The sequence below is a fragment of the Scyliorhinus torazame genome, chromosome 30, assembly GCF_047496885.1.
Source record: "Scyliorhinus torazame isolate Kashiwa2021f chromosome 30, sScyTor2.1, whole genome shotgun sequence".
NCBI classification, from domain to species: Eukaryota; Metazoa; Chordata; class Chondrichthyes; order Carcharhiniformes; family Scyliorhinidae; genus Scyliorhinus; species Scyliorhinus torazame.
Genome location: NC_092736.1, coordinates 28,822,939 through 28,848,860, shown reverse-complemented (window position 1 = coordinate 28,848,860; position 25,922 = coordinate 28,822,939). Strand labels below are relative to the sequence as shown.

Below are 25,922 nucleotides of genomic sequence, written 5' to 3'. Positions count from 1 at the left end.
GCATTCCAAACCCATGATCACCACCATCAAGAACAGTTATTCAAACTTTTTGTTTCCTGGGACCAACTTTTGCCAATTGGTTGACCTTCGTGACCCACACAGGCCAACCTACGCGCCACGTTTGCTTACCTTTAATACGAAAGGTGAGCCTGCTTGATCCTCACTTCAATCTGGTTCAAAGGAGGAGACGGCATCGTGCATATCAGGTGCAAACTTCAGCCCGTTTCCTTTCTGTCATCTTCATCTTCATGAAAATGAAAAATCCAACCTCTCGCATGTCGGCTGTCGTGAAGGGCAGTAGCAACAAAATGCTTGTTTTACTCAGCACTGCTTACTCCTGGGAGATGCTACAACAGAAAGGTGACAGCTGCATGGGCTGTGTTTTTTATATGCTGTCACTCAGGTACAGCAGCATAGTCTTTTCATTTGGAGTCAGCTCTAAGTTAATAACTGACTCTGGGGTCTCAAATTTTCACCCACCACTTCTTTTTCAAAATCTGAACCTTATCCTCTCATTTGCCAGTAATTCCCTGCATATAACACACATGAGCTTTGCATCCTGATTTGCATTGGCGCAATTGTCAAAACCATACCTCAAGTCATCTTTATACTGCTTAAGTTTCTACTTTGTCGGCTGTTAACCAGAGGCTAACAGAGCTAACACTAGCACAGCACTGACTTGCGCTAGACTCTCCTGTTCGAGTTTCCCTCCAAGGCCCCCCTCCCCATCCTGACATGGAAATATATAATTGTTGCTTCACTGTCGCTGGGTCAAAATCTTGGAACTCCCTTCCTAAATTACAGTGATGTGGAAATGCCGGTGTTGGACTGGGGTGAGCACAGTAAGAGGTTTTACAACACCAGGTTAAAGTCCAACAGGTTTGTTTCGATGTCACTAGCTTTCGGAGCGCTGCTCCTTCCTCAGGTGAATGAAGAGGTCTGTTCCAGAAACATATATACAGACAGATTCAAAGATGCCAGACAATGCTTGGAATGCGAGCATTAGCAGGTGATTAAATCTTTACAGATCCAGAGATGGGGTAACCCCAGGTTAAAGAGGTGTGAATTGTGTCAAGCCAGGACAGTTGGTAGGATTTCGCAGGCCAGATGGTGGGGGATGAATGTAATGCGACATGAATCCCAGGTCCCGGTTGAGGTTGTCCCGAAGCGTGGTCCATGGGCGAGACCATGCAGACGCGCGACAACGCAGAATCGCCGAGCAGAAACTTATAGCCAAGTTCCGCACACATGAGTGCGGCCTCAACCGGGACCTGGGATTCATGTCGCATTACATTCATTACATGGACTGAAGCGCATCAAGAAGGCCACTCACCACCACCTTAAGGGCAATTAGGAATGGGCAGTAAATGCTAGGCCTAGCCAGCGACACCCACATCACTTGAATGAATTTAAAACAAATATTTGATACCAGTTTATAATTTCCAGATTAATTACATTTTTTCTAACTGCGGAGGTGGGATTTGAACGCGCTGCTCCAGATCAGACTTTGCGCAGCCGCACCGGCCGGCGGTGTGGCCGCTCACTGCACCGGCCCCGCACGCCGGGGAGAGTCACGAAGGCGCGGTTGCCGGCGGTGACGCTGTTGCGCGCAGGCGCGGTGGCCACCGGCGGAAGGGTTTGGGGTGAGCGCCGGTCCGTCGCTTTTCTGGTTCCGGTTCCGGCAGGTAAATGGCGGCTGCGGATCGGGATTCGGCGCCTAGTCCTCGCGAAGTGCTTCAGTCCGGATCGTGAATTCGGATTAAAGGGAGAGGGGAGGGAGGTCCGGGGAGGCGCTTTCTCCCCTCCCCCCCCCCCCCCCCCCTCGGTGAGGCAGCGGGAGGGAGTCACCTGGAAATGGTGGAGACTTCAGAATTTGTGGAGAAATTAACCCCCAATTCCCCCCCCCCCGTTCTCCTTTGCCCCCCCCGCTCTCCTTTGCCCCCCCGTTCTCCTTTGCCCCCACCGTTCTCCTTTGCCCCCCCCCGTTCTCCTTTGCCCCCCCGTTCTCCTTTGCCCCCACCGTTCTCCTTTGCCCCCCCCCGTTCTCCTTTGCCCCCCCCCGTTCTCCTTTGCCCCCCCCCCCCGTTCTCCTTTGCCCCCCCCCGTTCTCCTTTGCCCCCCCCCGTTCTCCTTTGCCCCCCCCCCGTTCTCCTTTGCCCCCCACCGTTCTCCTTTGCCCCCACCGTTCTCCTTTGCCCCCACCGTTCTCCTTTGCCCCCCCGTTCTCCTTTGCCCCCACCGTTCTCCTTTGCCCCCACCGTTCTCCTTTGCCCCCCCCCCCCGTTCTCCTTTGCCCCCCCCCCCGTTCTCCTTTGCCCCCCCCCCCGTTCTCCTTTGCCCCCCCCGTTCTCCTTTGCCCCCCCCGTTCTCCTTTGCCCCCCCGTTCTCCTTTGCCCCCACCGTTCTCCTTTGCCCCCACCGTTCTCCTTTGCCCCCCCCCGTTCTCCTTTGCCCCCCCCCCGTTCTCCTTTGCCCCCCCGTTCTCCTTTGCCCCCACCGTTCTCCTTTGCCCCCCCCCGTTCTCCTTTGCCCCCCCCGTTCTCCTTTGCCCCCCCCGTTCTCCTTTGCCCCCCCCGTTCTCCTTTGCCCCCCCCGTTCTCCTTTGCCCCCCCGTTCTCCTTTGCCCCCCCCCGTTCTCCTTTGCCCCCCCCCGTTCTCCTTTGCCCCCCCCCCGTTCTCCTTTGCCCCCCCCCGTTCTCCTTTGCCCCCCCCGTTCTCCTTTGCCCCCCCCCCGTTCTCCTTTGCCCCCCCCCCGTTCTCCTTTGCCCCCCCCCCCGTTCTCCTTTGCCCCCCCCCCCGTTCTCCTTTGCCCCCCCCCCCGTTCTCCTTTGCCCCCCCCGTTCTCCTTTGCCCCCCCCCGTTCTCCTTTGCCCCCCCCCGTTCTCCTTTGCCCCCCCCGTTCTCCTTTGCCCCCCCCCGTTCTCCTTTGCCCCCCCCCGTTCTCCTTTGCCCCCCCCCCCCGTTCTCCTTTGCCCCCCCCCGTTCTCCTTTGCCCCCCCCCGTTCTCCTTTGCCCCCCCCCCGTTCTCCTTTGCCCCCCCCCCCGTTCTCCTTTGCCCCCCCCCGTTCTCCTTTGCCCCCCCCCGTTCTCCTTTCCCCCCCCCCGTTCTCCTTTGCCCCCCCCGTTCTCCTTTGCCCCCCCCGTTCTCCTTTGCCCCCCCCCCGTTCTCCTTTGCCCCCCCCCCGTTCTCCTTTGCCCCCCCCCCGTTCTCCTTTGCCCCCCCCCCCGTTCTCCTTTGCCCCCCCCGTTCTCCTTTGCCCCCCCCGTTCTCCTTTGCCCCCCCCGTTCTCCTTTGCCCCCCCCCGTTCTCCTTTGCCCCCCCCCGTTCTCCTTTGCCCCCCCGTTCCCCTTTGCCCCCCCCGTTCTCCTTTGCCCCCCCGTTCTCCTTTGCCCCCCCGTTCTCCTTTGCCCCCCCGTTCTCCTTTGTCCCCCCCGTTCTCCTTTGCCCCCCCCGTTCTCCTTTGCCCCCCCCCGTTCTCCTTTGCCCCCCCCCGTTCTCCTTTGCCCCCCCCCGTTCTCCTTTGCCCCCCCCGTTCTCCTTTGCCCCCCCCCGTTCTCCTTTGCCCCCCCCGTTCTCCTTTGCCCCCCCGTTCTCCTTTGCCCCCCCGTTCTCCTTTGCCCCCCCGTTCTCCTTTGCCCCCCCGTTCTCCTTTGCCCCCCCGTTCTCCTTTGCCCCCCCCGTTCTCCTTTGCCCCCCCCGTTCTCCTTTGCCCCCCCCGTTCTCCTTTGCCCCCCCGTTCTCCTTTGCCCCCCCGTTCTCCTTTGCCCCCCCCCGTTCTCCTTTGCCCCCCCCGTTCTCCTTTGCCCCCCCCGTTCTCCTTTGCCCCCCCCGTTCTCCTTTGCCCCCCCCGTTCTCCTTTGCCCCCCCCGTTCTCCTTTGCCCCCCCCGTTCTCCTTTGCCCCCCCGTTCTCCTTTGCCCCCCCGTTCTCCTTTGCCCCCCCCCGTTCTCCTTTGCCCCCCCCCGTTCTCCTTTGCCCCCCCCGTTCTCCTTTGCCCCCCCGTTCTCCTTTGCCCCCCCGCCCGTTCTCCTTTGCCCCCCCCCCCGTTCTCCTTTGCCCCCCCCCGTTCTCCTTTGCCCCCCCCCCCGTTCTCCTTTGCTCCCCCCCCCGTTCTCCTTTGCTCCCCCCCCCCCGTCCTCCTTTGCTCCACCCCCCCCGTTCTCCTTTGCTCTCCCCCCCCCCCCCCCCCCGTTCTCCTTTGCTCCCCCCATTCTCCTTTGCCACCCCTTACTGCTTCTTCCCATTCTCCTGTCTCTTTCCCCCCCCCCCCTTTTCCAGCCCCAGCGCCGTGTGGATGTGAATTCTGCAACTTTGACTGGTTCTGAAGTTTTGATGACCTTGACCTTGAGCAATTGGTCACTAAAATTGCCGCTTATTGACCATAGCTGTGTGCATGAGATAGTGGTCAGTGACTCCGTGCTGTGCAATTGTGAGAGATTCAGACGCGGGTGTCAATTTTTCTTTAAATGCAAGTTTGGTCTGAAATATTGATTGAGTAAATACAACATTTGCAAAATGGGAATCCCAAGTTTGTTCTGTTCTGAAATGTGGACATGTTTTTGCGCAGGTTCTGGGAATATACAGTGCTGACGTTGCCGCGATTTGCTCCAATTGGGACTCCAGATGGTTTTAAATCCTGCTGAAAAAGGTGAGTTTTTGTGTGTGTGTGTGTCTCTGTCAGGTGACAGGGCCCGACATGGCCATGTCATCTCACATTACAATATCAGCATGTTCAGAGTGGCTGATTGGTAAAATACTGACGTGCTCTCTGAGCACAAGGACTATTCACACCACCTTTTCTTTTATTAGTTTGTACTGCATGCGCATAGGGCAGCATTTATTGCCCATCCCTAATTGCCCCTGACAATGTATGGCGCAGGGTTGCCCACGGTACCTCTGTAGTGGTTTTGAAACAAGGCTCGCTGGGCCAGTTAAGAGTCACCACATTGCTGTGGGTCTGGAGTCGCATGTAGGCCAGACCAAGTAAGGGCGGACGATTTCCTTCCCAAAAGGATATTAGTGAATCAGGTGAGTTTTTACGGCAAGCTGATAGGTTTTTTTTTTAATTCTAAATTAATTTATTTAAAATTTAGAGTACCCAATTCATTTTTCCAATTAAGGGGCAAATTAGCATGTCCAATCCACCTAGCCTGCACATCTTTTGGGTTGTGGGGGCGAAACCCACGCAAACAGGGGGAGAATGTGCAAACTCCACGCGGACAGTGATCCAGAGTCGGGATCGAACCGTGAGACAGCAGTGCTAACCACTGCACCACCGCCCTGCCCAAGCAAGCTGATAGTTTTAAAGTCACAATTACTGCGACTTGCTTTTAATTCCAGATTTCTGAATAGATTGTATTCAAGTGTTAACGGTTGCTGTTATGGGCTCTGAACCCATGAACCGGAAGCTTTAGTCCGGGCCTCTGGCTTACCAATCCAGTGACATAACCGTTTACTGCTTCAGAGGCTGTCTTCGGTGTCAAGGGTGCATTTAATTGCGAACGACATTTCACACTCTCAACAAATCTTTACAAACTTTGGACCGATGCCGCCTTTCTTTCCCAATCGCACCTTTAACTTGACTGAGTGGTAGCATTCTCACCCTGATTCGGCTTCGAACCCTGCCCTTGTGAAGACCAGCAATCTGTCGCTGGACCGTACATTGGCATCTAGTGGGGTACTGGGGGAGGCGATGACGCAGTGGTATTGTCACTAGTAATCCAGAGAGCCAGGGTACTGCTCCGGGGTTCGAACCCCACCACGGCAGATGTTGAAATTTTAAATTGGATATAAATCTGGAGTTTTAAAAAAAAGTCCGAATGCTGACCATGAAACCCATTGTCCTAAAAACACATCTGGTTCGCGCATGTCCTTCAGGAAAGGAAATCTGCCTTCATTACCTTGTCTGGCCTACATGTGACTCCAGACTTACAGCAATGTGGTTGACTCTTAGCTGCCCTCTGAAATGGCCCAACGAGCCACTCAGTTCACGGGCAATTAGGGATGGACAATAAATGCCGGCCCAGCCCAGCGACACCCACATCCCACAAACGAATATTTTTTTTTAAAAACTTGGGTGAGGTGGTTTTGGGTGCTTCCCCTCCACCCATCATTTTCGTACAGGTTGTATGAACCTCCTGCCAACATGGGTTGGTTTCAACCCGGCTGCAGTCCCAGAAGGAGCTGCTGGCAGGTCGCGCCCTTCAAGGACTTGGGTGCAAGGATAAGGAGTCAAAGGCTTGTCAAGTTGTTACGAAGCAATCCGTGAGTTCCAGCTTTTTTTGGTATGTGAGGGTGTGGTACAAGGGGGTGTTCGTTACCCCATCCTCGCTCCCATGATTAACGCCATCTCGGGTAGGAAATCCTGAGGCTGCTGGACCAGATGCCCTCCGAGCGCCATTCCTGCCCCCTCCCCACCTCCTGTAACCCACCCCTCATTGCAGATGTTTGCCCGCTGACCCCGGCTGCTGTTTCTACCCACAGAACCCCGAAGCGATGGAGGTCGATCACAGCGCGGCTCCAGAGGCCAAGACCGGTGACAGCACGGAGAAAGCGAGGAACTTCGGCACCTCTCAGCTGAAGCCCCGAAATGTGAATCCGCACCCCCCAATCTGCCGCTTCTACTCTCGGGGCAAGTACTGCCAGTTTGGGCGGAGGTGCTGGTTCCTACACGAGCACCTGGAACCGCGGGTTGGCCCGAGCGTGCCCGAAAACCACAACGATGGTGCCGCCGACATCGCCCAGTGCCGGGGTGGCACGGAAAGTCCTGCCAACGGAGGCACTGTCAAGCCAGCCGAGGACCACGGCGCCCAGGGGCGGGCACGGCCCGGGGCACCCAAGATGCCAGGCCCCCGGGACAGACCCAAGAGGCCTTGTCGCTATTACCTGTCCGGCTACTGTGCCATGGAAGAGAGGTGTCGCTTCTGGCACCCCGAGAAGCACCCTCCCCTCAGAGATTGTGTGGAGCCCGAGCCCATCAGGGTCACCCTGAGCCAGGCTGGGCCGTTCATTCGCTCGCCCGTCTCCCGCCCCGCCGTGGTCAAGGACGAGGTCAAGCTGACCGAGCTCACCCAGGAGGTTGCCCGGCAGCTGCGAGAGACCGAGATCAGTCAGCTGATGAAACGCTTCCCCAAAGACCAGCTGATAGTCCAGGAAAGCGAAGACGGGAAGCAGACCTACTACCGGATCATGGTGGAACCGACTGATCCAGATTGGGTACGTTCTGGGACATGGGTGAGGGAGCTGAAATCGCCATAGCTGGTTAGTCACCAGTCACATCCTGTACGACAGCAGTTGAGGTTCGCTCTGTGCCCCCTTGTTTCAATGACTGACAGAATGTTCTCTCCTCTGCCCCTCACGATTTTCAATGCTTCCATCAAATACTTCTCAACCTGCTCTTTTCCAAGAAAATCAGTCCCAGCTTCCATAGAATCCCAACAGTGCTGAAGGAAGCCATTCGGCTCATTGAGTCGGCACTGACTCACTCGCCTGCCCTATCCTCGTAACCCCACCTAACCGTCACATCTTTGAACACTAAGGGACGATTTAGCACGGCAGATCCTCCTAACCTGCACATCTTTGGACTGTGGGAGGAAACCCGGGCAGACACGGGGAGATCGTGCAGGCTCCACACATGTGGAGATGCCGGCGTTGGATTGGGTTGAGCACAGTAAGAAGTATTACAACACCAGGTTAAAGTCCAACTCATTTGTTTCGAATCACTAGCTTTCGGAGCGCAGTTCCTTCCTCCGGTGAAAGCTCACCTGAGGAAGGAGCAGTGCTTCGAAAGCTAATGATTTGAAACAAACCTGTTGGACTTTAACCTGGTGTTGCAAAACTCCTCACAGACAGTGGCCCAAGGCCGGGTCCCTGACGCTGTGAGGCAGCAGTGCTAGTCACTGTGCCACCAATCTATTCTCGTAATTGAAGCTGTTCAGCCCAGGTATAATTCTCGTGAATCTTCTCCGCACCCTTCCCAGTGCCTTCCCATCCTTCCTGAAGTGAGGTGCCCAGAATTGGGCACTGCCCCAGGTGTGGCCAAATAAAAACCTGGCTGGAAATACCCGGGAGGACTGGCAGCACCTGGAAACAATTAACGTTTCAAGTTTGCCTCTTCTTCTGAAGATCTGTTAGGTCGAAACATTGATCCTGTTACTCTCTCGACAGGCACTGCCAGACCAGCTGTGCGTTTCCAGCACTTTGTGTTTGTTCTAGTACCTGCAGTATTTTATTTTAGTATTTTATGAAAATTCCTCAAATAAATTCATGAACATCTCCCACCGCATCTCAAAACCCTCCGCTGACCCCCTCAACTCAAATGTAATCTTCTCCAATCGGAGTAAGTCGTACCAGCCCCCCAGCCAGGCTGCCACCCCCGGCGGTGTATCCGCCCTCCAATTTAACAGGATCCTTCGCTGGGCAATTAGAGAGGTGAAGGCCGCAACATCAGCCCCCTTCCCCTCCAGAAGCTCCGGCATTTCCGATACTCCAAAAACCGCCACCATTGGGCCTGGCTTGACCTCTATCTCCACAGTCTTGGGTAACGTCCCAAAGACTGCCTCCCAGAATCTCTCCAGCTTCTCGCAGTCCCAGAACATGTGCGCATGATTCGCCACCCCCCCCCCCCCCCCCCCAAGTCCCCCGCCCGCCCACACTATCACACTCATCGGCCACGCCCTGGAAGAATCCACTCCCCGCCCGAGTCATGTATACCCGATGTGCCACCTTGAACTGAATCAAGCTGATTCTCGTGTAGAAAGAGGTTGAATTCACTCCGAATCGCCTCACAACACCGCACCGCCCCCCCCAGCTTATCTCTCCCCCCCACCAACTTCTCCCATTTGTTCTTGATCCTCACCACTTGCGTCCGCTGCCCCCAGCCAATCTTATCCTCACCCAACTCATCAGGGAACAGCAGTTGCACCAACAATGTGTACTCCGGCAACCTGGGAAATTCCCCCACTCTTTGCACGCCAAGTCCCTCACCTGCAAGTGCAGCAGGTCGATAATGCCAACCCTACGTTGCTCTCCCTCCCCCTTTACCCTCTGCACCTTCTCTGCCCATATGAACTCCGAGATCATTCTGCAACTTCCTGAAGAAAGCCTTGGGGAGAAGAATCGGGAGAGTGTGGAAAACAAGCAGGAACCTTGGCAGCGCTTTCATCTTTACCACCCTCTCCTGTCAGTGTCAGGTGTAACATATCCCATCTCTCAAGATGGCGCCAGAGCAAGGTGACTGCGAGCTTTCCCTAGCAGATCCTCTTTATTTATCTTATCGTTCTAATCTTTTAAAATTTAATTCTAAGACTAACATTATTACTAACCTCTCTCTTTTCCGATGCCAGTGCTTACATTGGGTACCTTGTGTTGCCCTATTATGTATTTTCTTTTATTTCCTTTTCTTCCCATGTGCTTAATGATCTGTTGAGCTGTTTGCAGAAAAATACTTTTCACTGTACCTTGGTACACGTGACTAAACAAATCCAATCTTAACATCTCCTCCGCCAACGTTGTCAAATTCCACCTGTGCATCGCAAGCCCATTCCCTCGTCACCTTAAACACCGAAATACCTAAATCCTTCCCGAGCTACCTTGAACGGCAACACCTCCCAAATTGGCCCCCTGTCCCGCTTCGTTCAGCGGGAATACCTCACTGTTCCCGACACTTAGCTTGTATCCGGAGAAGGTCCCAATCCTCTCCAATAGTTCCGGAATCCTACCCACACTCTCCAGCGGGTCCGACACAAACAACAGGTCATCGGCGTACAACGATACCCGGTGCTCCCTGCTCCCCGTCACAATCCTCTGACCTTCCTCAGACCCCCGAAGGGCCATCGCCAAGGGATCACTCCCTATTGCAGCCAACAATAGCAACAATGGACACCTGTCTCGTTCCCCTGTGCAGTCCAAAACTTTGTGAACTCATCTCATTTGTGAACTCATCTCATTCCACCGGGAATACATACAGACGATGCACCCATGCCACAAACATCAGGGCAAACCCAAACCTCTCCAAAATTGCAAATAAATACCCCCACTCCACCCGATCAAAGCTTTCTCCGCATCCATAGAAACAATAACCTCCGCCACCCGCCCGCCGACGGAGTCATACCCACATTTAACAGCCTCCTGCTATTGTTAGAGAGCTGCCAGCCCTTTACAAAACCCGTTTGATCCTCAGCACACCCCTGGCACACCCTTCCATCCTCCCCACCAACAACTTAGCTTAGTACTTTTACGTCCTGTGCGACCCACGCTCCAGTGGATCCTTCCCCTTTGGGATTAGAATCATCGATTCCTGTGTCAATGTCTCTGGCAACTCCCCCTTCTCCAGTGCCTCAATAAATATCCCCAACAAAAGTCATTGATCTCTTCAAACGTCTCAAAAGTAATATCCCAGCCTTCAAACGTGACCCAAAGTTTCGCCGGGTACAACACCCCAAACCAGATCTTCCTTCGATACAGCACGGCCTTGGCCCAGTTGAATCCAGCGCACATCTTCGTCAGCTCTGCACCATGTCCTGGTATATTCGGACACCATTCCCCTCCCATTCACCGTCTGGTCTCTCCCTGCCCCACCTCAGAATTTTCTCATTCGCCACGAACTTGTGCAACCGTGCAATCAACGCCCACAGCGGTGCCCCTGCTCTCCGCTTCTGTGTTAAGGACCTGTGGGTACCTATGGGGCCTTGTCTAGAACCTTCTCTTCCACTAACCCGGCCAGCATCCTTGACACATACTTCGTGGCGTTCGTTCCTTCCACACCCTCTGGCAGACTTCACAATTCGCAAGTTCTGCCACCTGGACCCGTTCTCCTGCTCCTCCACCTTCACTCGCAGCCACTTGCACAGATCCCCCAGAACCTCCGCCTCCAGGGACACGATCCGATCGCTCTGGTTGGACACCACCTTCTCCGCCTCATGTATCATCACCCCTGCGCCTCGAGGCACTTTTCCACTCTGTCCATCAATCCTTCACAGAGATGCTACTGCCCCCTCAATGGCCTTTGACCAGTCCCCATGCATCTCCTTCCTTTGCTGGCGACATTCGTCCTTGATGAAGGCCATCAACTGCTCCATCTGGGGCAGTGGTTAGCCCTGCTGCCTCACGCCGCCGAGGTCCCAGGTTCGGTCCCGGCTCTGGGTCACTGTCCGTGTGGAGTTTGCACATTCTCCCCGTGTTTGCGTGGGTTTCGCCCCCCACAACCCAAAGATGTGCAGGCTAGGTGGATTGGCCTCGCTAAATTGCCCCTTAATTAGACAAATTTAATTGGGTACTCTAAATTTATTTTAAAAACTAACCGCTCCATCTGGGGCTTTCCCACTCGCAATGTCCCTTCCCCCTCCGCCATTCTCGCCATTGTTGCTGCGTCACAGGTCCAGGTCCCTTCCAATTCCTTAGCCAGGTCTCTAACTGTTTTTTGCCGGGTCTGGTAGCCAGTAGACATGCCCATCTTGGGAAGAAACTCTCCTTCTACACCTTCCGCGCCACTTTTCTGACTGAGCTACCCCGCTCACGGGTATAAAATACCCAAACCAACGCCTTCAAGCCGGAGCTACTCTATGCGCGACCGCTCACTCCATGGCCGCCACCGGAAATCCACCTTGGAGGGTCTCTGTTGAGTGTCCCATATCTGTGGTTCCACGTCGCTCTAAATGTCCTCCTGTATTTGCAGGGCCATTTTAAAGCATCGCCTGCACTTTGTGCACCCCCCCCCCTTTATAAACAACCTACAACCTCTTAATTGACTGGATTAACTCCTGTGTCAACAATACAGACTACAGATCATGTTGACAACTTGTTACAGCTGAGCACTAACATCGCTGCAACTATCGGTTCCACCCTCGCCCGCAGTTGTAAACCCTGGTGCTGATCTCACTGAGGCCCTTACCACTAATAATAATTATCTCTATTTTCACAAGTAGGCTCACTAACACTGCAATGAAGTTACTGTGAAAAGCCCCTAGTCGCCACACTCCGGTGCCTGTTCGGGTACACTGAGGGAGAATTCAGAATGTCCAAATGACCTAACAGCACGTCTTTCAGGACCTGTGGGAGGAAACCGGAGCACCCGGAGGAGACCCACGCAGACACAGGGAGAAAGTGCAGACTCCGCACAGACATTGACCCAAACCGGGAATCGAACCTGGGACCCTGGCGCTGTGAAGCGACAGTGCTAACCACTGTGCTACCGTGCCGCCCTCATTGAGTTAAAGGCTGATTGTGTGAAACTGGAGCCCTGCGTTGAGCTTTTTAACCCCAGCTGCCTTATCGTCAACATCATCCCACTCTTCAAATGTTCCCTCAGTTGCTGCTGACCGTGTTCTCTTTGACCGGCCCTCTGGCCCTATTCTTCACAAGGCACAGATTAATCTGAGCTCCAGACTCTGACTGACTCCCCACCCAGATGTACGACAGTGTGTTCACATCCAGCTCTCCTTCCCAGCCACACCCCCATCCTGTTCTTGTCTCGACTGGCAGAATGAAAGGATCCTTTTTTCATGTCACTTTGCAAACTCAACCCAACTCCTCTATGGATTTTCGTCCAACCATCTCTCTCAGCCTACAGTCGCTCTGACCCTGCAGTCTCTACCTCATCGCCATTCAAGTTGCAGCTACTAAATCCTTGCCTTCCGCAGCACTCTTCCACTCGCAACCACCCTCCCAGTCGTCCACGTTCTCCCCTCCCCAGACCCTTGTGGTTCAAATCCCCGGCCCTGGGCGACCCCGGCCCCCCTTCGGCCGTGGCAACCTCCCCTCCCCCCTCTCAACATGTCCTGGGATCTTCACTGTCTTGAAGTGTAACCTGTTGATTTTTCTCTATCTGTTGCAGCCCTTTGATTTGAAGGAGATGGATATTCAGATCTGCTTCCCAGACGATTATCCTTTGGAGGTAAGAGGTAATGGTTCTCCCAGTACAATCGGTTCCCAGTCTCGCGTCAGCGCTCAAACTATTTTACTCTCTTTTACACCCTTGCTGCCGCGCTGCACCTTTCGGCTGAAGATTTCTGTCTAACCGAAGACAGAGACAAGAAAGGGGCAGTGATTAGCCAGCCCCATTCCCCTGGTTACTGTCTCAATTCCCTTCCTGTGCTCTCAATGTGTTCCGTGTTATTGGTGCCTTTGCAAACGGACGGACGGGTGGGGGGCGGGGGACAAAGGTTAATCTTGTCATAAGTAACAATTCAGACAGCACGATGGTGCAGTGGTTAGCACTGTTGCCTCATGGCACCGAGGACCCGGGTTCGATCCCGGCCCCGGGTCACTGTCCATGTGGAGTTTGCGCATTCTCCCCGTGTCTGCCCCACAAACCCCAAAATATGTGCAGGGTAGGTAGATTGGCCGTGCTAAATTGCCCCTTCATTGGGAAAAGTTGGATACTCTAAATTTATTAAAGAAAAATCAAACAGCCACAAAATCTTCATTGAAATGCAGTAGCCGTTCCCTCCAGCGACACCTGTGTTTTTCAGTCGCTTCATGGCATCCCCTCCGCATTGCTGTACCTTCCTCCAGTACTTACAACGCTCTAATGTCTCATCTCCTCCAGTTCCAGCCTCTCTCACATCCCCGATTTCCATCGCTCCACCATTGCAGCCGTGTTTTCAGCTGCCTGGGTGCCAAGCTCTGGGATTAATCTCCTTGAGCCTCTCTGACTCTGTCTCCTCCTTTGACACATACCTTGATTGTCTAATCATTTGGTCAGCTACTCTCGTACCTCCTTACGTTCCCCTGTGTCAATCATAGGTTATCATAGAATTTACAGTGCAGAAGGAGGCCATTCGGCCCATCGAGTCTGCACCGGCTCTTGGAAAGAGCACCCCACCCAAGGTCAACACCTCCACCCTATCCCCACAACCCAGTAACCCCACCCAACACTAAGGGCAATTTTGGACACTAAGGGCAATTTATCAGGGCCAATCCACCTAACCTGCACATCTTTGGACTGTGGGAGGAAACCGGAGCACCCGGAGGAAACCCACGCCCACACGGGGAGGATGTGCAGACTCCGCACAGACAGTGACCCAAGCCGGAATCGAACCTGGGACCCTGGAGCTGTGAAGTAATTGTGCTATCCACAATGCAATGTTGATACTGTGTGGCGCATCCTGTGACGTTTCTGCTCTGTGAAAGGCTCTGTTTAATGCAAGTTGTTATTGTCAGGTGAATGGTAACACACATGGTGAAACGTTATCGGGTTAACAAGAGGCTTGGACAAATACCCCAGAGCCATGAGTTCAAATCCCATCACGGACAGCTGGGGAAATTTGTTAATTAATTAATCTGAAATTGCTTAATAATGATCTCAAAGATTTCCAGATTGTCATAAAAGGCCATCAGGGTCACTTTACCTGGTCATAGAATCAGGAGGAGGTCATTCGGCCCATCAAGTCTGCACCGGCCCCCCCGAAAGAGCACTCTATCTCGGCCCACACCTCCACCCTATCCTCGCAACCTCACCGAACCACATCTTTGGAAACTTAAGGGGCAATGTAACATGGCCAATCCGCCATGGCGCACCTTTGGGCTGTGGGAGGAAACCCACGCAGACACGGGGAGAAAGTACAAACCCCACACAGTGACCCAAGGCCAGAATCGAACCCGTGTCCCTGGCGCTGTGAGGCAGCAGTGCTAACCACTGTGCCGCCATGCTGCCTGATGGACAAGTGACTCTAGACCTGCCACAGTGCAGTTCAATAAGAACAGCCCTCTGAAATGGCCGAGCAAATCACTCGCCTCGAGGGCAATTGAGGATACACAATAAAACCTGACCTTTCACCCCTCCCCAAATCGTGGACTTTAATCGTGGATTATTTTGCATGTACCCGGTGCACAGCCCTGAATTTAAACTTCGTCGGATCCTGCTGCTCCCCCCACAATAAATGCCGGAAGGAAACTCTCAAGGGTGAATTGAGCACTGAGCACTTTGTGAACCAGTCCCATTTCCAATAAAAAATGGGGCAAAATCTTGTTTCCTGTGACCACGAGTTCTAAACCTTAAATTGGACGGTGTGTTTTTTTAAACGAAGGTTGCACTGTCGTTGGTGGGGATTGACCTATTCCCATCCTTATTTTTGTTGTTCGTAAGCAATCTCCTCAAAATTAACTGGCACCGACTCACCAGTCTCGACCAGAGTGTATCCGATACAAAACCAGGGTTTAAAGTCCCAAGTTCAGGGACCAGTGCAGTATGAGGAAATTCTTGCTGTTAACAGTTGAAGTTCTGATTTCTAAACTCTCTCTACACGAGATAGTCCTTCCAAATCCCAAAATATCAAAGTGTTGCACCTTCAAAAGCTCTCACTTTGGGAATGAAAAGTAGTTACCTTAATAAACGTTAATTCCTTTCATCTCTCTCACAATACTTCATCATTTTATCTTTTTCTCTAATTCTAAGGTGTTTACTGTGGAAATCCCTGAGGATCAGGATCTGCCAGAGTCGATGGGAAGGTAAGGAAGGAAATCGAAGATAAAAATTAATTTCTTGGCAAAGCAGATTTATTTGTTTTTCTAAATTGAGTACCCAATTATTTTTTTACCAATTAAGGGGCAATTTAGCGTGTCCAACCCACCTACCCTGCACATCTTTTTGGGTTGTGGGGGGGGGAGACCCACGCAGACACGGGGAGAATGTGCAAACTCCACACGGACAGTGACCTGGGGCCGGGATCAAACCAGGTCCTCGGTGCCATGAGGCAGCAGTGCTAACCACTGCGCAGCCGTGCAGCCCCTGTTGGCAGAGTGTTTTGGGCCTTCATCCTGGACGGGAAATCTAATGCACGCTTAGTGGAAGTATAGAATCGAATCATAAAATCCCTACAGTGCAGAAGGAGGCCATTCGGCCCATCAAGTCCGCACCAACCCTCCGACAGAGCACCCCACCTCGGCCCACTCCCCTGCCCTATCCACATAACTCCACATAACCTTTGGACTCTAAGGGACAATTTATCATGGTCAATCCACCTAACCTGCACATCTTTGGACTGTGGGAGGAAACTGGAGCGCCCGGAGGAAACCCACGCACACAAGGGGAGAACGTGCAGACTCCGCACAGTCACCCGAGGCCAGAATCAAACCCTGGTCCCTGGCACTGTGAGAGTGCAGTTCAAACCTCAAACTGCTGTCCTACGGTAGTGTCCTGCTTTATACGGAGTGGCAACATAATGGACGTCGCATGTCAGCACATTGCAAAGAGAGAACTTGCATTTATATAGCTACCCTTTTTGCAGCTTTGGAATGTCTCGGAAAGCTTTTAAAAAAAAATAAACTTGGAGAACCCAATTCATTTTTCCCAATTAAGGGTCAATTTAGCGTGGCCAATCCACCTACCCTGCACATCTTTGGGTTGTGGGGGTGATACGGGGAGAATGTGCAAACTCCACACGGACAGTGACCCAGGGCCGGGATCGAACCTGGGACCTCGGCGCCGTGAGGCAGCAGTGCTAACCACTGCGCCACCGTGCTGCCCCCAGGAAGCTTAATTGGCAGCAAGTTTGAAGTGTGTTGTCGGTGATTTGTGCACAGCGTGATCCCACAAACGCTAGCGAGATAGACCAGTTAATCTGGGTCGGTTGTACTGTTCTTCAAGGGGTGCCGTGGGGTCTTTGACATTGAACAGGCCAGTTGGACAGCAGTCCTCGGTTCAAAAGACAGCGTCACTGGCAATGCAGCGCTGCCAAGTCTTCCTTGATTATGCACTCAAAGTCTGGAGTAAAGCTTGAGCGCACAACTTTCTGATTCGGAGTCACCTGAGCCGCATCGACTGGAGGGCAGAATAGGCAAGCGGGGCCGGATGGCCTATTCCTGTTCCTATTTAGTATGTTTGTATAATCATTTGAAGCTGTGGTAAGAGGGAGAGGAACTGACAGCTTTCTGGTGTAACCAGAATATCAAAGCACAGATTTAACTATTGGGAATTAATGGAAAAGTTAGCTACATGTCTTTCCACCCTCATTTCCCTAAAGAGTCCCATTTTTAACAGTTTCTGCATTTAGCGCATTTGAACAAATCACTTCAGACCGACAAGTAGCAGCAGAATGAGGAGAGGATATGGGCATCTAGTGTGCAAAAAGGTTAGGTGGGGTTATGGGGATAGGGTGGAGGTGTGGGCTTAAGTAGGGTGCTCTTTCCAAGGGCATGTGCAGACTCGATGGGCCATATGGCGTCCTTCTGCACTGTAAATTCAATGATAACCGGAAAAGGGAGTAGTGAGACTAGTTGATTTGCTCTTGCAGAGAGCAGGCAGGGAGATAATGCGCTGACTGGGTGCCTTCTCGGCTGTAACCATTCTGCTGTGGTAGTCATTCCCACCTGGCAGTATGACATTGATTGTTTTTCTGATTAAAACATTTCCGTACTGTCTTTAATGAACACCACTTTGAAGCTGATCCGCTCGGGTCGATGTAGCACAGTTGCTTCACAGCTCCAGGGTCCCAGGTTTGATTCCCGGCTCGGGTCACTGTCTGTGCGGAGTCTGCACGTTCTCCCCGTGTGTGCGTGGGTTTCCTCCGGGTGCTCCGGTTTCCTCTCGCAGTCCAAAAATGTGCAGGTTAGGTGGATTGGCCATGATAAATTGCCCTTAGTGCGCTCCCCAAAAAAGGATAGCTGGGGTTACGGGAATAGGGGGGGTGAGGCATGGGCTTATGTAGGGTGCTCTTTCCAAGAGCCGGTGCAGACTTGATGGGCCGAATGTCCTCCTTCTGCACTATAGATTCTATGATGTGGACCTGGACTGGGAATCAGTAACCGGGAAAGGGATGGATGGCAAATGAACGGCATTGCATGTCCGCGGGAGATAAAACAACACTATCCTGTGCGACAAGTTCTACTTTATTTTGCAGATCCCTGTAGTTTTCAAGGTGTGAACACATTGCATAGGGCGATTATTTTTAGTCACGTGTTTCAGTTCATTTATGTACCTGTAGTTGGTACTCTTGATAAGGTGCAAAGCCTTGTGCCCCAGTATTCCAGTCGTAGCTCTAAAGGCATTTGAAGGTGACTGCTCTCTGTACCTAGATCTTGTTAATCACTGGGTAGAATGCTGGGGTTCCTGGTGATCAGTAAGAATCGATCTGGAAACCTACCCCCCGGGATTGCTGCACACCCTGTTGCTGGAGGGTGCAGCAATTTCTCTCTCCCAAACCTGGAGGATTTTGTGAAGATATGAAGTTAAAATTGGCCATTAACTCGGGACAGTGGTGATACATAGAAGATAGGAGCAGGAGGAGGCCTTTTGGCCCTTCGAGCCTGCTCTGCCATTCATCACCATCATGGCTGATCATCCAACTCAATAGCCTAATCCTGCTTTCTCCCCATAGCCTTTGATCCCATTCTCCCCAAGTGCTATATCCAGCCGCCTCTTGAATATATTCAAAGTTTTAGTATCAACTACTTCCTGTGGTAATGAATTCCACAGGCTCCCCACTCTTTGTGTGAAGAAGTGTCTCCTTATGTCTGTCCGAAATGGTTTACCCTGAATCCTCAGACTGTGACCCCTTGTTCTGGACACGCCCATCATTGGCAACATCTTCCCTGCATCTACCCGGTCTAGTCCTGTTAGAATTTTATAAGTCTCCATGAGATCCCCCTATTGCCATGTGTTCCTTCCTGTTTCTGAGCCGTGTGCTGAGTGTAATTTCACATGTTTCTATTCAGGCACGTGTGTACGGCCTCGGAGGAATGGCTGCGGGCAAAGCATGCCACCAACAGACTGATGGGCAAGCTTGAGTTGCTGTTTCGTCCATACCTGCGGTGGCTGGATCGCAACATGGAGAAGCTGTTCACAGAGGGAGCCAGACAGGTAAAACACAATCTACCCGTCCGGTAATACAGTCTCTTCTAGTTGCCTGGCAGTGCAGAACTTGAGTATTTCTGGAAAAAGACACAGGTTGCCGAAGCTTTTGGCCTTGCACTCATCAGGACAACTCGCAAGAATACCAAATGTAAAGGGAACAACAATTCATACTGCACGAGAAGAGAGTACTGGTTGGTTGGCAGGTCCCTTGTTTACACGCTTTTGTCTATTCAGTAATATAAGAACTTAACATAAGAACTAGGAACAGGAGTAGGCCATCTGGCCCCTCGAGCCTGCTCCGCCATTCAATGAGATCATGTCTGATCTTTGTGGACTCAGCTCCACTCTCCGGCCCGTACACCATATCCCCGAATCCCTTTATTCTTTAGAAAGGTATCTATCTTTTTCTTAGAAATGTTTAAAGAAGGAGCCTCAACTGCTTCACTGGGCAAGGAATTCCAGAGATTCACAACCCTTTGGGTGAAGAAGTTCCTCCTAAACTCAGTCCTAAATCTACTTCCCCCTATTTTGAGGCTATGCCCCCTAGTTCTGCTTTCCCCGACCAGTGGAAACAACCTGCCCGCATCTATCCTATTCCCTTCATAATTTTATATGTTTCAATAAGATCCCCCCCCCCATCCTTCTAAACTCCAATGAGTACAGTCCCAGCCTACTCAACCTCTCGTCATAATCTAATCCCCTCAACTCTGGGACCAACCTAGTGAATTTCCTCTGCACTCACTCCAGCGCCAGTACATCCTTTCTCAGGTAAGGAGACCAAAACTGAACACAATACTCCAGATGTGGCCTCACCAACACCTTATACAATTGCAACATAACCTCCCTAGTCTTGAACTCCATCCCTCTAGCATTGAAAGACAAAACTCGATTAGCCTTCTTCATCACCTGCACACCAACTTTTTGCGACTCGTGCACCAGCACACCCAGGTCCCTCTGCACAGCAGCATGTTTTAACATCTTACCGTTTAAATAATAATCCATTCTGCTGTTATTCCTCCCAAAATGGATTGCCTCACACTTGGCAACATTGAATTCCATCTGCCAGACCCTAGCCCATTCACCTAACCTATCCAAATCCTTCTGCAGACTCCCGGTATCCTCTGCCCTTTTTGCTGTGCCTCACTCTGTCGCTGGACTTCAAAGAGCATCAAGTGAAATCTTTTTTTTTTTACCCCGTTCGTTCCTACTGCAGTTTTATCCGTCAGTGGCGCTCTCGCCTCTTGCGTCGGAACGTCTTGGCCTTCGAGTCCCACTCGCGAGGCTCTAGCACCAAATCCGAGCTGGCACCCCAGTGCGCGACTGAGGGGAGTCCTGCACTGGCGGAGGTGCAGTCCCTCCGATGCGATGTTAAACCTTTCCCGTGTAGGGAAAACCTCCCACCACATCAGCCGGAGAAGAACGAGCAAGGGCGTTCCCCTGCGTGTTGCCAATAATTAACTCAAAGCCGACATCGTTAAAGCAGATTATCTGGCAACAGTTTGATTGCTGTTTGTGGTATACAGATTGTATACTGTGTTTTCCCCTATGACAGCAGTGACTGTACAGGCAATTAAGTCATTTTGAAGTAAAGCACTTCAAGATGTTCTAAGGTCATGAAGAGGGTTTTTCAAATGCACGTCTTTCATTTTACACTGTGGCCCGCAACAGTATCTCTCTGCTTGTCTGTTGAGGAAAATCTGTAGAATTTTGTTGTGTTTTACAAAGAAAATAATTCTGGTTTTTCACTTTCATTTCCAGATAAAGAGGGAGTTGGATGCGGAGCGAGCCGGGATCCACATTGTACCGTACCGGCACCTTCGAGCATGTTTGCCAGAAGCTGCAGCTTCTCCGAAGACAGATGCGCCCGCAGGCCCTCGGAAAGAGGATGACCTCCAGGGCTTGTCCCAGCAGCTGCAGCAGGTCACGGTCACGGAGCTGGAGAGTCCCGAAATGAGCGGCACGGGGAGCGAGATCAGTTCCAGCGAGGAGGATGACACCTGTCCGAGGACTGACTCGCCTTCTGCGCACAGGCACGGGCCGCACTCAGCGGGAGGCACGGGCGGCGGGCTGGCGGCAGAACCGGGCCGCCGCTGTAAGGGCACCGCGATGCGGCTTCTCGGACTGGAGCTGGGCGAAGGGACAGCAACACTGGCAGCTCAGCAGATCACCATGTCACTGAAGTGCAACAGGTACGATGAGCGATCAGTGACGTGTGTGCGTGTGAGGTTAACAGAGCCGCGTCATGCCAGAGAGTCACGCTAAATGGCAGGCACAGCAGGCTCATCATTGACTGCAATTTCTGCCCTTAGTCCCATCCCCTGTCCTCCCGCCATGACCCTGCAAATGCATCCGAGTATTTAGAAAATTTCTTATTTAAAAGCTCCAAATTAGTCTACTTCCGCTGCCCTGTCCGTTAATGCTTTCCAGATCTGGCCGTGATTCTGCGGCCGCCCAGCCGCGTGTTTCTCGGTGGCTGGAGGGGGCGTCCCATTCGCTGGCGGTGGGATTCTCTGCTCCCGCCACTATCGAAGGCTGCCGGGATACCTGGCAGGAAGGAGTGCACTGCCGGCAAGAACAGAGAAACCCGCCATGGGCGAACTCTGGCGCTGATATCCGTATCTTCCATTGCAGGCTCCGCGGCCAATTCCTCCCTATTTACCCGAGCAAAACCCTTCATATTTTTGAATACCTCTTATTAAATCTCCCATGAACCTTCTCTGCTTTACGGGACGGATTTCTCCCTCTCCAGTCGCTCCCTCACCTCGACGAGTATCAGTCTGGTAAATCTCTGCGCCCAGCACCTCTCTAACTCCACTCGCACAGTCCCGCAAACAGTACCTCTTTTCGTTGTTGCCCAGAGTTAGTTACCTTCCTTTCTATCCTCCACAAAGTATCTGGTGCCAAGAATTGACCACAATACTCCAGTTAAGGCATAATCGGTGACTTATAAAGGCATAACTTCGTCACTTTTGGACTCTGTTTTATTAATAAACCCACCTTCAAAAATTAGGATTTTTTCGAATATAACGTACATGAAACGGTTTTATAAAAGGAATGTGAGACATGGTTCACATGGAGCTCTGGGTGAAAATCTGCCTCTTCCAAAATTTCTTTTTGGGATGTGAACATCGAGTCAACCAGATCTGGAATAAGAACATAAGAACTAGGAGCAGGAGTAGGCCATCTGGCCCCTCGAGCCTGCTCCACCATTCAATGAGATCATGGCTGATCTTTTGTGGACTCAGCTCCACTTTCCGGCCCGAACACCATAACCCTTAATCCCTTTATTCTTCAAAAAACTATCTATCTTTATCTTAAAAACATTTAATGAAGGAGCCTCTACTGCTTCACAGGGCAAGGAATTCCATAGATTCACAACCCTTTGGGTGAAGAAGTTCCTCCTAAACTCAGTCCTAAATCTACTTCCCCTTATTTTGAGGCTATGCCCCCTAGTTCTGCTTTCACCCGCCAGTGGAAACAACCTGCCTGCATCTATCCTATCTATTCCCTTCATAATCTTATATGTTTCTATAAGATCCCCCTTCATCCTTCTAAATTCCAACGAGTACAGTCCCAGTCTACTCAACCTCTCCTCGTAATCCAACCCCTTCAGCTCTGGGATTAACCTCGTGAATCTCCTCTGCACACCCTCCAGTGCCAGTACGTCCTTTCTCAAGTAAGGAGACCAAAACTGAACACAATACTCCAGGTGTGGCCTCACTAACACCTTATACAATTGCAGCATAACCTCCCTAGTCTTAAACCCCATCCCTCTAGCAATGAAGGACAAAATTCCATTTGCCGCCTTAATCACCAGTAAACCAACTTTTTGCGACTCATGCACTAGCACACCCAGGTCTCTCTGCACAGCAGCATGTTTTAATATTTTATCATTTAAATAATAATCCCTTTTGCTGTTGTTCCTACCAAAATGGATAATCTCACATTTGTCAACATTGTATTCCATCTGCCAGACCCTAGCCCATTCACTTAGCCTATCCAAATCCCTCTGCAGACTTCCAGTATCCTCTGCACTTTTTGCTTTACCACTTATCTTAGTGTCGTCTGCAAACTTGGACACATTGCCCTTGGTCCCCAACTCCAAATCATCTATGTAAATTGTGAACAGTTGTGGGCCCAACACTGATCCCTGAGGGACACCACTAGCTACTGATTGCCAACCAGAGAAACACCCATTAATTCCCACTCTTTGCTTTCTATTAATTAACCAATCCTCTATCCATTCTACTACTTTCCCCTTCATGCCATGCAACTTTATCTTCTGCAGTAACCTTTTGTGTGGCACCTTGTCAAAGGCTTTCTGGAAATCCAGATATACCACATCACATAGTAGGCCAAATCAGGCAGAGCTGATTCGCTGCCTCTTAGGGAGTTGAGTCAGTCCAGCTGCGTTTTATAGTCACTGCTCCAGCCCGTTACCAGATGTAACATTTTTATATTCCGAACTTGCCGTGGTGGGATTTGAACTTGCGCTGTCTGGGTTGCTGACCCAGCTCCGTGACCACGCGGCTAACTGAGCAGGTTTGTGTAATTCTGACAGGATACAGGGTGAGGGAAAGCTGCAGGCGTTAGTTTGGCTTATTCCTGCCAGGCATCGCACGCCTAACAAGTTGGCCACTAGCCATGTGGTTATTTGCCTGCTTAATTAAAAAACGAGTAGCAAATACAGTTATTAGGCAGGTCATCTCCCTCTTGAAAAATGCATCATGAGTTTGTTGATAAAATGATGAGGCAAAAGTCAAGAGTATTTTTGGATTGACGACTGTTTTTTCGCACGTGTGTGTATAAAATGAGGTTTCTGCTAAAATTATAAATGTGGCTGGAAAAGTGTCAGCGTAGTTAATTAGTGACACGGCAGCGCAGATTCAGACGAGTAAATGAAAACAGCTGCTTGTGTCGCCATCTCGCACTCAAGATATTTTGTACGGAAATATTCGAGGGGTATCCGGGACCCAAGATGATTGGTGAGAAATATAACCACAGGGTGTGGCACAGTGGTAAGCACTGCTGCCTCACAGTGCCAGGGACCCGGATTCGATTCCGACCTTGAGTGTGACTCTCTGTGTGGAGTTTGCACCTTCTCCCCCGTGTCTGTGTGGGTTTCCTCCGGGTGCGCCAGTTCCCTCCCACATGGCAAAGATGTAAGGTTAGGCAGATTGGCCATGCTAAATGGCCCCTTAGTGTCTAAAGATGTACAGGTTCAGTTACGAGGTTGTGGAGATGGGCAGAGGAGTTGGCCTAGGTAGGCTAGAGGGCCAAAGGCCTCCTTCTGCTCTGTATGGATTCCATGATTCTCTATGATTAGGCTAGTTTGCCCATTTTGTCAGTGCTAGATCTCCGTTGGAACACTGAGACAAACTCTACTGTCCCCTCTCTTTCGAAGTGAACCATTTATTCAGATTTCCTTTTAAAGATGCAGTGGTCCCTGCCTTGACATTCTGCACTGCAGCAATTGTCTTCTCAATTACAGATTGACTGATTCAGGAACTCATTTGAATTTTGTCTTTTAACCAAGACCAATTTGTCTATGACCATTTTTAACAAAAGTCCTCTAATATTTGTTTCGGTGCAACATCGTGGGCCGAAGGGCCTGTACTGCGCTGTATTGTTCTATGTTCTATATCACTGCAAGCATTTGAATTGCATTTGAATGACACTGTTCTACTCGTGTTGGGGGCAATTAGGTAGCCTGTCAGTAATAACAGAGTCCCAGATGACCGTAGGCTGCTTTCCCCTTTGAGGGGGGAGATCTGACTGGTGCCGATTTAACCTGAGGGTCACCCACACCTCAGGCGGGCGGGCCGGGGGGGGGGGGGGCGCAAGGTTGAGAAGGTGGAGCCTTCATGAATAACCTCAGCCGGTACTGGAATTGAACCCGCGCTGTTGACCTCGCTCTCCATCATGAACCACCCGTCTGGCCAACCTCGCTGCGGAAAGATTTAAAGGACTTTTTACTTTGCAATACTGAAGACTGAGCAGGGCTGACCTGATCAATCTTCAGTATTGCAAAAAAAAGTCCTTTAAATCTTTCCGCAGCGAGGTTCCCTGCGCATGGATTCATTTATCATCGACTTGATGTGTCTGTCTCTGTTGCTTCAAAAGGCACGTAGCAGGGATACGGAGCGTACTAACGAACCTTTTCCATGCACTGACCATCTCTCCCCATTACTCCCAAAGGTGCAAAGAAGCTTCAGACCTGACTGTGTCGCAAAAGCGCCCCTCCGCTGTCAGCTGTGAGAAATGTAACACGGACATCAGCATAGCGTTCGAACCCAGCATGCTGCATGAACACTCGGACATCATGGGATACCTGGACCTGTGCGGATGTGTCCCTGTAGAATTAGTGTTACGGGACACTGAGTTCGTTGTGGGCTGTCTAAACTGCTCCAAGGAGGGAACGCTGCAGGTCAGTAGATAGAACCCAGGCTGCAAATGACCAGAGAACCCGCGGTTTCTGACATTGGACCATTTTGGAGATGCAGAGAGCGCCAATTACCAGAAAGGACCCGTTCAGATTGAAGCTTTATCAGGATCGGTTGTATCCACCGTGCCAGCCTGCATGTCTTGTTCAGAGGCTGATTGGCCTGCTGCACATTTCCAGTTTACTCTGCTCAGCACAGGGCTAAATCGCTGGCTTTGAAAGCAGACCAAGGCAGGCCAGCAGCACGGTTCGATTCCCGTACCAGCCTCCCCAAACAGGCGCCGGAATGTGGCGACTAGGGGCTTTTCACAGTAACTTCATTTGAAGCCTACTTGTGACAATAAGCGATTTTCATTTTGTTACATATTTCTGGCATTTGCTGTCTCATTTCGTCCTCAATCTTGTGTTAGACCCGTAATCCCCTCTCGACGCTGAACGACAATGAGGGCAGCAAATAGTGGCTTCAGAGTCACAGGGTTAAGGACAGGCTAAATATCAGTATGGTAAGACTCCCCATTAGGACCGGTGAAATCCACTGATCCGTGAGGAGGTCGGCTATCAGTGAAATGTCACGCTTTCTGCTCCTGCTAAATTTGCCCCTTGTTGGATACTCCAGCACAAGAGGCAGTAGTTTTAGACTACAGGGTGGCAGATTTAAAACCGAAACGAGGAGGGGGATTACTTCCCACA

At 51.6% G+C, this 25,922-nt stretch overlaps 1 protein-coding gene across 2 annotated transcripts in view; it reads left to right on the top strand.

Moving 5' to 3' along the window:
• The first annotated feature begins 1,717 nt into the window (after window positions 1-1,717).
• LOC140404475 (uncharacterized) overlaps window positions 1,718-25,922 on the top strand; it is a 50,302-nt gene continuing 26,097 nt past the window's right edge. Inside the window, exons 1-8 of one of the 2 annotated variants that reach the window (XM_072493074.1) lie at window positions 1,718-1,857; window positions 4,568-4,648; window positions 6,484-7,215; window positions 12,833-12,892; window positions 15,395-15,447; window positions 18,652-18,796; window positions 20,549-20,979; window positions 24,989-25,217. In XM_072493074.1, the coding sequence (XP_072349175.1) occupies window positions 6,496-7,215; window positions 12,833-12,892; window positions 15,395-15,447; window positions 18,652-18,796; window positions 20,549-20,979; window positions 24,989-25,217 (1,638 nt within the window). In that variant the 5' untranslated portion in view covers window positions 1,718-1,857; window positions 4,568-4,648; window positions 6,484-6,495. The remainder of the gene's footprint in view (window positions 1,858-4,567; window positions 4,649-6,483; window positions 7,216-12,832; window positions 12,893-15,394; window positions 15,448-18,651; window positions 18,797-20,548; window positions 20,980-24,988; window positions 25,218-25,922) is intronic. The other variant, XM_072493075.1, reaches the window with a different exon arrangement.